The 12514-nt window shown below is 41.0% G+C and overlaps 2 protein-coding genes across 2 annotated transcripts; one reads left to right on the top strand and one right to left on the bottom strand.

The window, feature by feature from the left end:
* Positions 1–105: 105 nt before the first annotated feature.
* Positions 106–5135, top strand: LOC147304845 (glucose-6-phosphate 1-dehydrogenase-like). The gene is made up of 12 exons (XM_086277523.1): positions 106–548; positions 1129–1166; positions 1306–1414; positions 1493–1710; positions 1791–1949; positions 2110–2235; positions 2325–2418; positions 2519–2705; positions 2840–3075; positions 3559–3635; positions 3824–3916; positions 4008–5135. The coding sequence occupies exons 1-12, from the start codon at positions 348–350 to the stop codon at positions 4096–4098; spliced, it is 1629 nt and encodes a 542-aa protein (XP_086133649.1). The 5' UTR covers positions 106–347; the 3' UTR covers positions 4099–5135.
* LOC147304844 (ceramide kinase) lies at positions 4978–11728 on the bottom strand. The gene is made up of 13 exons (XM_086277522.1): positions 11373–11728; positions 10282–10377; positions 9954–10091; positions 9674–9802; positions 9522–9585; positions 9283–9428; positions 9123–9197; positions 8104–8256; positions 7717–7822; positions 7087–7190; positions 6155–6351; positions 5759–6075; positions 4978–5600 (listed from the first exon to the last, which is right to left on the bottom strand). The coding sequence occupies exons 1-13, from the start codon at positions 11494–11496 to the stop codon at positions 5486–5488; spliced, it is 1764 nt and encodes a 587-aa protein (XP_086133648.1). The 5' UTR covers positions 11497–11728; the 3' UTR covers positions 4978–5485.
* Positions 11729–12514: the final 786 nt, after the last annotated feature.

Below are 12514 nucleotides of genomic sequence, written 5' to 3'. Positions count from 1 at the left end.
TAGTCTGATAAGAACTCATTCCTACAAAGAGTTAAGACTTGCTTTGTCAGAGATACCTGTTAGGCAGTTGTGCAACATTTATCTAAGGAGTGGCTGAGGAGCAAGAAACATTCATGGCATTAAATTCATGTGATTAGACCTGAAATGTGACTTAACGCCACTGAGCAGGTTCATCAAACTTCAGCTGATGGACTGTGAGGATTCTTGATTTCATATGCAAATGAGATTTATGGAAAAGCAGAGTAAATGGCAGCGGTTACATTGGAGGAAGCAATGGCACAGATGCATTACCCATTTTGTACAGTAGGTGGCAGCACACAGTCGGGAAACTTTTCTGCAAGGCGAGGATGACAGCTGAAATGTCGAGTGTCATGCAGCCACAGGGAAACGAGTGGTCACAGCAGACGGTCGAAGAACAGATGGGTCAGAAGATGAGCTCAGAGAGTCTGACTCGCTCTGAGGTGTTTGGGCAGCTCAGGAGGGAGCTTTACGGGGAGGAGCGGTCAAGTCATTCCAATACACACTTATTCATCATACTGGGAGCATCTGTGAGTACAGCTCTTAAAACTGCTCTTTCATGCAGCATATGATGAAATGTCTCGTTTAATGTGGTCACTGGTCTTGTAGTAGCACCGTATTCTAAACACATCGCGGTGTCTGAAGTCACGGGCTGGTTTGAGGAAAAAAAAAACGTGCATAAAAATAATTCACATATTGTTGCAGTGTGGTGATCCGAATGAAAGCCAGGTGTGAGCGCATGCAGTTTGAAATGTGCTGCATCTACTTTTTCCTTTGTTGAGCAACAATAGAAGCTGATGATTTAGCAGCGAAAACATTTTTACCGTTTTTGGCTTTGAGCCGGGAACAAAGTACCAGTTGCATGTTTATCGGTCATGAATGTTTTTTTTAAAGTAACCTAATTCACACTTACAAGTCTGAGTTCTGCAGATCAGGTGTGTTGCTGGAAAATGTGACTTATTCAATTACTCTGCAGATTCTTTTGCACCACAGTGATTATTTCCAAAGTTTACTTAGTCTTTGGACTCTGAGTGTCCGTTCACTGTGAATAGATCTAAAGAAACTTTTTTTTTTGTTTTTTTTTTTTTTAAATTTGTATGATTTAAACAGGGAGATCTTGCTAAAAAGAAGATCTATCCAACCTTATGGTGAGTAAAGAACTGCAGCACGCACACAGCAGCTACATTAATAACAGAGCTGTGCTTTAAAGTTGTTTGGTCACCTTGTGTAATGAAGAGTTTGACCTTTGGCCAAAGTTTTCTGCATTGCTACCTTTGAATTTTTCAGGTGGTTATTCAGAGACGGCCTTCTTCCAGACAACACGTTTTTTGTGGGTTTTGCTCGGTCCAGCTTGACTGTAGAGGACATCAAGGCAGCATGTCTGCCCCACATGAAGGTAATACCTTTAAGGGTGTTTGACTATTAAAGATAAGATTTTGTGTTTTCAGAAATCATTGTTCCACATCTTCCTCAGGTCAGTGATGAAGAAAGCGACTACCTATCAGCCTTCTTCAGTAAAAACTCCTACCTGAGTGGCAGGTATGATGACGGCAGCTTCTTCGACCAACTCAGCAAACATCTGTCATCTCTCCCTGGGGGCGCCAACGCTAATAGACTTTTCTACCTGGCTCTACCACCGACTGTCTACCATCATGTCAGCAAAAACATCAGAACCCACTGCATGAGCCTCAAGTTAGTACCTGACGAGTCCTTAAAGTCAATATCTCACTTGGTGTTGATTGCATTTTCCTAATCCACTGTTTTTGTGGCAGAGGTTGGAACAGGGTAATTGTCGAGAAGCCCTTTGGTCGTGACCTCCAGAGTTCACAGGAACTGTCAACCCACCTGTCGTCCCTGTTTACAGAGAACCAGATCTACCGCATAGATCACTACCTGGGAAAAGAGATGGTCCAAAACCTCATGGTGCTCAGGTAACAAGCTCAGTACAGACTTTTTTGGGTGGACATTATCACAGGAATGAACTTTCAGGTTGTCATAGACAGTATTGCTGAATTTCAGAAGTATTCATTACTATTCAACTTTTCCATCCTCCTGTTTTGTTTTAGTAATATTTTACTCACTCATTTCCAGGTTTGGAAATCGCATTTTTGGACCCATATGGAACAGGAACAGTGTGGCCTGTGTGGTTCTCACCTTCAAGGAGCCTTTTGGCACTCAGGGCCGTGGAGGATACTTTGATGACTTTGGTATTATTCGGTGAGAGAGACTGCATTCAGATAAATGTAAGTTAAAAAAAAGCTAGTTTGTAAACTTTCCCTCATTGCTTTCTTTTCTTCTTAATATAGAGATGTCATGCAGAACCATCTTCTCCAGATGCTCTGTTTGGTTGCAATGGAGAAACCTCCTTCTACCAGTCCAGATGATGTGAGGGATGAGAAGGTAAAACCAGGGATTGGAAGAATTTGGGAATTGCTTTCCATAGCACGATTATCAAGTCTTCGCCATCCTTTATCCACCCCATTTTTTTCTCAAACTCTAGGTGAAGGTGTTGAAGTGTATACCTCCTGTTGAAGTATCAGATGTTGTGCTTGGCCAGTATGTCGGAGATCCTGAAGGGGAAGGTCAATCCAGACTGGGATACCTTGATGATCCCACGGTGCCCAAAGACTCCTGGACACCAACTTTTGCAACAGCAGTCCTGCATGTCCAGAATGAGAGATGGGATGGTGAGGCTTTAGTCCAGCTTTTTTGTTCCTCACCTGTCTCTCCTAGTCTACATTTTATCAAGCCTCCTTAAATTCTCCTTCTGCTTTTGCATCCATTATGTATGTCATCGCACCATGCACACCATGTACATCAGGAGTTCCTTTTATTCTGCGCTGTGGTAAAGCACTAAATGAGCGGAAAGCAGAAGTACGTCTGCAGTTCACTGACGTGCCGGGAGACATTTTTGGTGATTGCTGTCAGAGGAATGAGCTGGTGGTGCGGGTGCAGCCAGATGAAGCCATTTACTTAAAAATGATGACCAAGAGGCCTGGAGTTTACTTCAATCCAGAGGAGACTGAGCTGGATCTCACCTACAAGAGTCGATACAAGGTGCCTCAAGCTCATGTCAAAATATTAATTGTATTCCAGCTTTCAGAAGCAACTCTTACTCTTGCAGGAAACGTATTATGCTTTTCCTTACAGAATGTATATATTCTGTAAGGAAAAGACAATTTATTTATGAGCAATCCTTGTGAGCCACAACCTTAGGCTTAGACTGCTTCAGTTTTTTGGGGGGGTTGTTCTACCTTGAAATGATGTCAGTATGTGTGGAAATCCTTAATCCAGTCATCTCAGACAAATTGCTCCAGATGTTAGTACAGCAGTGACACCCACCTGTTCTTCAAAGACTCTCTTGGCAATAGGTGGAGTTGGAAAAAAGCACAATAAATCACTTTTAAAATAATATTATATTTAATACATTTTGAGACTTTTATGGTGGATGTCCCATTGTTACTTATCCTTGATACTGTAGGCCAGTAAACTTGAACTTAGTATGCATGTAGGAGTTTAACAGCTGCTGTCTATCTGCAGGATGTGAAGCTCCCAGATGCTTATGAAAGACTCATACTGGATGTCTTCTGTGGAAATCAAATGCATTTTGTTCGCAGGTAGGTGCCATCATTGAAAACATGAGCACATCTGCACAGTTGTTGCCAAATATTTTATCAACACTTTTAGTTGGAGATGTGCACCGGCCACGTTTAAACAGCTCTTTTTAATTTTTTAGGCAGTGATTTTCAGTGTTCCCTCTTTTTATTTATTTTTTTGTTGAAATGTTTTCATCTTTCTGTCTCAGTGATGAGTTACGGGAGGCCTGGAGGATCTTCACCCCCCTCCTCCACCAAGTAGAGAAAGAGAAGCCACGCCCCATTCCCTACACATATGGAAGGTAAATACTGTTTTATCAGGCAGAATGAAATACGCATATCATACTTTAACAGTGACAGTTCTTCTTTCCATCTTATCTGTTATGTCCACAGTCGTGGTCCAAGAGAAGCAGACGATCTCCTGAAGAGAGTGGGATTTCGCTATGAGGGAACATACAAGTGGGTGCAGCCCCACACCGCTTAATTCTTTCTGTCTCACAATCAAGTACTTGAGAAAAGATTGTAAACAAACAAACAAGTTTACTGCAGTCACTGCTGCACTTGATTGATTTCTGCATGCACAGAAGAAAGCACTGCTTTTCATGACTAATTATGACAGCAGAGATTAAAACAAGCTGTAACAGTCTGATTTTGATGTAAATCTGGTATTTCTAAATAAATCATCATTCACTCTTTTACTTGCAATTTTTTTTAAAAGCATTGCAAATATCTGTATTCCTACGACCTTTGGACATTGTGGACATGGAAAATCTACAACCTTTATGGTATCTTATAGATACTAGTATAGGATAATTATTTACTGGCTGTGCCATTTAACTCTTAAGAATTCAAGATTGTTCACTGTATTGTAAGGCCTTTGTTTACAACTGTCACTAATGCCCAATGGGAGTCATAAACAGACCCATGTATACCAGAAGGACCTGCTGGCCTGGTTCGTAACAACAGGAGCCTCTTTTAGTATCAGTCATGCAGGAAACACATTTAAATGTCTGGCGTCAGGTAAGAACAACTCTCAGGTATGTTCTAATCTAAACTAAGAACTCTCTTACTAACATGTTAATCTCTTACAATGCATAAACGTGTTTTCAAATGGCTTTATATTTTTCTATTTCTATCAGCAGTTTTCACCAGATTTATTCTGGTTCTTGTACTTTGTCTCTGCCAGGTTCAAGGCCTAACTGGAACTGCATGCACACAGTTTCTTTAACATCAGTAATAGACCATTAAGTGATCCTGCCAGTACTTTGAAGTGCAGCAAGAACAAACATCTTTTTAAACAACTATTTGTAGTTTCTTGTGACAACCTATTGAAGTAATGATTTTAATGGGCCATATATGTTTGTAAATTGTCATGCATTTCATAGATTTGTGTGAAGCTAGAAAATTGTTCACTGATAATGTAGAACCAGTAATCATTCACCTTTTATTCAGCTGGATATACAATCTGCACTGCTGCTGAACAATCAAGCAATAAAAAGTCAAGCAATAAAAAGTCATTGCACAAAGATTTTGTCTTTCAAGTTCTGTTTGCATTTCCCATGACTCTATTCTCTGAAAACTTGTGCACATAAATAAAATTCAGACCACAAGCTGCTCACTTGCCGCATACTGTATAAATTAATGTAGTTTACTGAGAAAAAAAGCCCCCAAAATTAGCAAGCGGTAGTCAACTAACACACACATGCACATTTAAGAATAAATAGTCTTCATCATTATTACAATGAAGATAATCCATAGAAGTACCTGAAATAAAAGGAACTTTTTGGCAATCACAGAAAGCAAGTCTGGCTTTTTAATTTTTTAATAAATTCACAAATCAGTCCCACGATGCAAACACTCCATTCTTCAGACTATTTGTATGTGATGCATCTACTTTTATTCTTGTCACTCTCCTGGCTGCAGTTCTGCATGGCTGCTCCGTCCTCAATGCCCCTGGCGTACAGACGTACCAGCTGACCGTGGATCCTGACAGAAGTGAACAAATCTAATTATATATCTTATGTTTCATAACGTATTGTGGGATCTTTACCCTACAATACAAAGGGCTATGAGGCAACTGTTGTAATTTAGCACTGTATAAATAAAATTGAATTGTAGAACAACATGTTGGGTGGTGCTCTTACCTGCAGAAGATCTCAGTGAAAGGCAGAATCTCTCCATCACAGTTCCACACGGACACAGCTGGAGTCTTTTTGCAGCACAGACCACACAGGATGGGAGCCACTGTTTTGTGCTCGTTCATCGTCTCTCGCTCCACCACACTCTGTGCCAATTGCTGCTGAGATCCATTTCTGCTTACAGTGTCCACGTATTCTCGCTCTTCGCCACCTATTGCGCGATTCAGCTCTCCGATTCCTTCGTGCACCTCTTCTTCTCTGCCATCTGGGAGAGAGAAACGGACGGCCTTCACTCGATGGACCTCCACAAACGGCAGGTCAAACTAGGAGAAGCAGGAACGATTGGGTCAAGCAGTTTCTAAAGTTTCTCAGTCCATTTGTTTTCAGCTGAATGTGATATACCTGGTCCTGTGTGCTTGTGTGTCTGTAGAGGAACTTGAGGAAGCTCAGTGGGTGAGTGTCCCATACTAGGATGAGATCCCCTGTTCCGTCTGCCAGATGAGCAGACGGAGAGAGACCTAATGGGCTCCTGGCACATGAGCTGGACATACAAGTGATCGATACACACCTGAACCTGCCCTCCACACTCACCCATTCACCTAAAGAGAGACGAAGAGATTGGAGAAGCTACAATTAGAACGATTTTAGCAGATGTTGATGATTTCTAAAAGAAAATAATATTTGGCCAATGTGCCCCAGGGGTTATAAGGCAATTTTTAATAGAGTAAGGAAATGGGGAAAAAAAACATTTGTGTGATTTTACTTATTTCAATATGTGTTGTGGACAACAACAGGAAGGCAAGAAAAACTCAAACCACCAGTCGTGACAACCAAGGTATAGAGAAGGGCACGTCTGAACAAACAAAAAGTTGTATCTTGAAGCAGATGGGCTGCAGCAGAAGACCACACTGGGTGCGACTGCTGTCAGCTAAAAACAGGAAATTGAGGCTATAATTTTCACAGGCTCACCGAAATTGGACCACAGAACACTGAAAAAAAAATCTTTTGTGGTTCACTTTTGTTCCAGTTTTGATTGTTGGTAGAGTCAGAATTTGGCATAAACAACATAAAAACATGATTCATCCTGCCTTGCATCAACACTTAAGGGTGGTGGTGTCAGTCAGTGTCACAGGGTACCCATCTTTGGATGGCTTCTTCTCTCATCATCCCAAACTGGTTTCTTGAACATGACAGTGAGTTCACTGCACTTAAACAGCATCCACAGTCAAGCTCAAACCAACAGTCCACATTTGAGATGTGCACCAATCTGCAGCAGCTGTCTTGATGTTATCTTGTTATCATGTACCAGAATTTACGAGTATTTGTATCGTTACCTTCAGAGTCATTGCTGTACTGGCTGAAGTGGGAGCTGTACAGGGAGCCTGAATCAGAAGTGTGTGGGAATAGTCGCTCTGTACTTCTGGAGCACACATTGCACCTAAAAAGAACAAAGAGTTTCACTCTCCTTCAAGTCTGTGAACTAACAAGCTCCCTGACCTTAGCAACAGCATTCATAAGAGCATTATAATCCATTCGCTGACAGCCAGAGACACCTGCTCCAAACAAAAACTAAGGTACTAACAAGAGGCTTGGTCTCAACTTTCAACTAGATCAAGTTTCTCTTGCTATGTCTCTTCTACCCTCCTCAAGGAACGGGCAACCAACACCCGAGTCCCTGCTACAGGGGGTAGCAGTTACAGTATCTCAAAGTGAATTTGACCCATTTCACTAGTCCTTGAATAATAATGATGCTCTTCACAAGGGCACCTTCTCGCTTTCAAATTAAAAGATTAAAAATGATCTTCCTTTTTAAAACCCCCACCAGAGTAACAAAAAAAGTTAAAGGCTTTCATATTTTCTTCAAGGTCACGTTTTGGCCTGACTTGCAAGTGAAAGTTGCAGTTACATTAACAATGGGAGGAAGAGCACAGTCTCTTTTTATCTCTTTCTAGTAGGCGTTTTACCCTGAGAGGCAGCGCGTTTTATCCTTAGGGCTGGAGAGCAGTGGGTCTGCTGGTAGATACTGAACTATGCCCGCATAGCTTCTGTTGCTCAGGTACACAACTGTACCTATACAGAAGAAAAAAAATTAAGGTTGGGTAAAAATACAGAACACCAGATACTGTATATGTGCAAGATTTTAAAATAGAACAACAGTGGTTTTACTATAGCAAATGCTGAAAAGGGAAGCACAGATGCCACTAGAGACTTTCAATTTGGTCATCTTGATAACAGTTACAGTTTCAGGGTGAATTTTTAACTTTGAGATAAAAATAAATATAGAGAATCTGACAGAATGTTCTTCAGCAGACTGTCATTTGCTTTGTTTTAAAAGAATCATCGGTCTGGACCTGAATAGTCGTATCTGAGAGGTCCCATCCAGCGGTGTTTTTCACTCTCAGCCAGTACGTCTCCATAGAAGCCATAGCCCACCAGAGATACCGAGTAGCGTACCAGGGTGGAAGCATGGTGAACTGAACACACGTCTAATGGCTGAGAGTCTCCTGCAAGGCATTGAGGGCATCAAGGGGTGGGTATACAAACTTATTTATACAGTTCCAATTTTGAAAAAAATATATATGATCAGGGTTACACTCCCTTTACATTCATGAGAAAAAGTTTTCACAAGACTGTGCGATTCTATGAAAACATCGATACACTGTTAACTGCTTCCATAGGAATTTTGAGGGGAAGTAGCATCCAGGTACTGCTAATCAAATGCACTTGATTATTGATTATCATAAGTGTGAGCACCTCGATAAAAGCAGAAGATTTTGCAGTGTGCAGATCTGGAGCATTCAGGTGTTTGCTAACACAATGCCAAGGAGGAAGGGCACCAGCAATGACCTCAAAACCATCAATCTGGAAAAGTTTATAAGGGCATTTCTTAACATTACGGTGCTTTATTTTTCTTAAAAACCAAGCACAGCACCACAAACACCTAATACCGACTGTCACAGTCACGTAAGGTGGTGGAGGATTTGGGTTCGTTTTTTTAGAGTCAAATGTGAGGCCATCTGTTTGACAGCTAATGCTTGTCCCAAATGGGGTCATCCAACAGGACAATGACCCCAAGCACAAAATCTACGACAGAATAACTTAAAAAGAAAAGAATCGAGATGTTGCAATGACCCAGTAAAAGTCCAGATCAGACAGGGCCTTAAGAGACCTGTGCATGAACAAAAATATCCAAACCTCAATGAACTGAAGCAAAATTGTAAAGAAGAGTGGTAATACGAATATAATTATTTCAAGTTTTTGCTACCGAATATAGTTCTTTGAGACATGGGGTGTACTTAGTTTCCACGCAGCTGCAGAGAGTCTTGTGAAAACGTTCTTTTTCACATGACCGTATGCAATATTTCCTCACCAATAATGATGTGCAAAGCTGAAGAAACAGGATCAATAACCCCCACTGTGGCATAACACACACAGTCTGTGGAACCTAAAATAGATAACACATATCAGGAAGTGAGAGTGACACCTTTAAATCTGAAGCCATCAGTTTATAATTGCTTATGAACAACAACCTGCAGGGATGATGCCAATATGAAGTGGGCATGGCTGCAATGTGACAGCGGGATCAGTCTCACAAAGACCTGCCTCTTGTTGTGTCCGCCCAATCAAACCATGAAGTACTTCACTGAACATGCCATCGCCACCCACACAGACCACACTGCAATAAACAAACATAATCGTTTCTATTATGAAAGCACCTCACAGTGCTCTTTCACAACAGTATTTATACCGCTGCGCTGATAGCACTTACCCATCAAAGCCTGTCAGATCTTTCTTCAAGAGGTGGTCTCTGGCCTGGTTAGCCCGTTCAGTCACTGAAAAAGTTTATATAATGATTACATGTAAACTGTAAGGCTGTGTGTCAGAGTTAAACTTTAAACATCAACTGTGCGATCAGTTTACCTATAACATGAGAGCTGATCCCAGCCAGCTCAAACAGAGGGGCAACAAGTGAATGGTAGATCTCTCTTCCTTTCTTTTTTCCTCCAAATGGGTTGATGAACACCAACAGTCTATGTGGACGCAAAGGACCTGAAAGATGCATGTTGAATATCACAGATGGGAGCTCAAAACGTCAGATATGCAACAGATTTTTTTTTTGTTAAAGTAAAATAATAGTCTATTTAGGAGAAATACAAGGTTAAATATCAGCTGTGTTTCTAGTCCAATTATCCACCCCTACTGTGAGTTTTGAGGGCAGTCCTTAGGTGATTTGTCCACTGGTCTCTGAGGACCCGACTGGGGCAGCTGAACTGGGTCCGGCCCAGGTTCCACAACAACCCATAAGTGCTTCTACTCCTGCTACGCTTGATGTAGAAAACTGAAGGCAGATGACAGATACAAGAAATGGAAACCATGATGTAAAACCATAGTATCAACTGTTGGAAGTGGTGGTGGTGGTGATGATGATGATAGTAGGGGGGGCTACAGGCACACATTGCACAAAATTGTAAAGTAAGCTGTGAACTTGGGTGTATAGTTTTCGAACTACACCGTCATCTAAAACCCACCTGTGAAATCTTTGTCTGTGTCTTCAACTGACTTCTGGGGCAAGATCTCCACCCGACCGTTCTCCACTCCAACCACCTCTGCCACAGGTACTGAAACTTCAATCGCGCAAACGCACAATGTGAAAAAATTGATTAAACATGTTTCTTTGTGTCGCTGCAACTGAGTGAACTTTTTAACTCTACAAAAGGATTGTTTCTCATTTTTCACTTGTCATAGAAATTAATGCATGATACAGCTGGTTCCTTGCCAGGTCTCAGGCCCAAACAATACAATAATGCTAGCTGAAATTCCATGCTGCTTCAGTTTCATCATGGTGCCCCTATTCGTTTATGCTGCTGCTTTATTAAGATGCGGTGGCTCACGAGGACGCTTGAATAGAGCTGAGCTATTGTTTATGTGATACCTTTAAAAACATAAGATGGAGAAGGTTTATTGTGTCTGCTGACTGACTGGCACACCTAAAAGGATCAAATTCTACATAATTTACTATGGCAGTGTATCATAAATCACAATGTGTTAGTGGTTTTAACTGGACAGTATTAAAATATTTTTTCACCTATATTTGTGGATGAGACAGAAAAAAAAACCCACTTTTTAAAAAAAAAATGCAAACTAGAATTTAAGCTCAGTGTTGGCTTATAATATTATGCCAGGAGGTGGGTGTGTTTGTGGCTGTGTTTTTAGTAAACTACCTTTGTAGGTCATGTGTCATGTTTGTGCTGCTCAACTCGTTCTTCACGTTTTCTGCATGCACTTAGATTCAATTGATGTGCCCCTTCTTGTGTTCAAACTTAACGCCTAGTTTGTAATTGGTGTTTGTGGTGTAGGCCACTGTCTTTTTTTGTCAGTTCAGTTCAGTTTATGTCAGTACAGTGCAGACGAAGCAGACTTTCTCTTTTAAATGTGGTGTTGCAAAGTGGTCCATGTGTGCACATTTATATTTGGCTCTTTAAATGTTAAGTAAAACAGGGGAGAAGTGCATTGTGAAACTTTCTGAGTGTTTGTGTCGCGCTCTCATTTAAACACAGTCTCTATAAAGCCCCATTAAACATCTAGGATACAGATGTGAGGGAGATACACGAGCACTTACCTGTTTTCTTGTCACCATTCTTTTTATCCGCCTCAGTCCATTTCAAATGCCAACCTGTGAGGACGGCCCGATATCTTTTATTTCCGATCCACAAACTTGACTCCAACCTCAGGTCAGTCTCCATCTGGAAAAGCGCTCTCAGTCACAGAGTCAGTCTTTCCCGTATGCCAAAACGCGTTCCTGATCACACTTTATGCCCATGGTGTTTGCATGCCTGAGAAGTGCAGACACCGGCGATCTGAACTCAGTTTCTGAATACAGGCTCAGAGTATTATTCCTTTAAAATGCTGAAGTCACCGCCCGATACACGGGCGTTATTCTGCAAATACCCATTTCCTATCTGCACCCTGCTCTTCTGATACCTGCTCGATTTGCATGTTGCGCTGCTGATTGGATGCCAGGTGTTTACCTGGAGCAATGTGGCCAAGTAGGCTAATCTGACGCGAATGTGTGCTTTCTCGCTGTTTGATTGACCTAAAAGCATTGCTTCGTTGACAGAATGGGGAATTTAAATGCATTTAAATACGTCATCTAAATATTTTGAGTGTGGAAGCCTCTGTAAATCATCAAATATTAAGACTAATAATACATGTTGTAGACTAATATAGGGCGACAAGTAGAAGATAGATGGTATTTAAAATTACAGTCTACCGTAATTTATTTTTTAACAAGGATGAGACTTTTAAATAACAGAATGAGACACACTATAAATCTGACATATGCAGCAAGGAGGACAGCAAAGTAAAATAAATAACTATCTAACTAAACTATCGTTTACTGCAAAAAAGATTTTGCAGTAAACGATAGGATATAAAAGGCAGTTTATCCGAAGGTTGAGAGTAGGGGAGACCGGGGATAGTTGTAACGTGGGTCAGTTGTAACACTTCCAATTTCTCCAATCAGGGCTAAGTTTCAAATGATGTGACTCATCCTGTGCATGCCCAATTCAGCTCTGCTATCACATGTGAAAAATCAGCACATTTTGTCAAACACAGACAATTTAACACGAAAAAAAGTAATTTGTATGCCAAAAAGTAAGTTTTTCTACTTTATTTCAATTTCTAATAGCATTATCTGCTTTGCAGTTAAACTCATCAAACTTAAATTGTGTTATTTGTATGTCTATGGGGATATATTCTGTG

The sequence above is a fragment of the Aulonocara sp. 'chitande type north' Nkhata Bay genome, linkage group LG20 (genome assembly GCF_057382095.1).
Source record: "Aulonocara sp. 'chitande type north' Nkhata Bay isolate Kocher_YH1m ecotype deep benthic linkage group LG20, A_spYH_male_GT1.1, whole genome shotgun sequence".
Taxonomy (NCBI): Eukaryota; Metazoa; Chordata; class Actinopteri; order Cichliformes; family Cichlidae; genus Aulonocara; species Aulonocara sp. 'chitande type north' Nkhata Bay.
Note: the sequence above shows the minus strand (reverse complement) of the source record. Positions and strands in the feature narration are given on the sequence as shown.

Coding starts and splice junctions, on each gene's coding strand:
- LOC147304845 (XM_086277523.1), top strand. CDS start 348: ATGACAGCTGAAATGTCGAGTGTCATGCAGCCACAGGGAAACGAGTGG. Junction 2,236..2,324: donor GATGACTTTGGTATTATTCG/GTGAGAGAGACT, acceptor TTCTTAATATAG/AGATGTCATGCAGAACCATC. Junction 3,636..3,823: donor CAAATGCATTTTGTTCGCAG/GTAGGTGCCATC, acceptor TTTCTGTCTCAG/TGATGAGTTACGGGAGGCCT.
- LOC147304844 (XM_086277522.1), bottom strand. CDS start 11,496: ATGGAGACTGACCTGAGGTTGGAGTCAAGTTTGTGGATCGGAAATAAA. Junction 9,198..9,282: donor TATTGGCATCATCCCTGCAG/GTTGTTGTTCAT, acceptor TATCTATTTTAG/GTTCCACAGACTGTGTGTGT. Junction 7,823..8,103: donor TCTCAGATACGACTATTCAG/GTCCAGACCGAT, acceptor TCTTCTGTATAG/GTACAGTTGTGTACCTGAGC.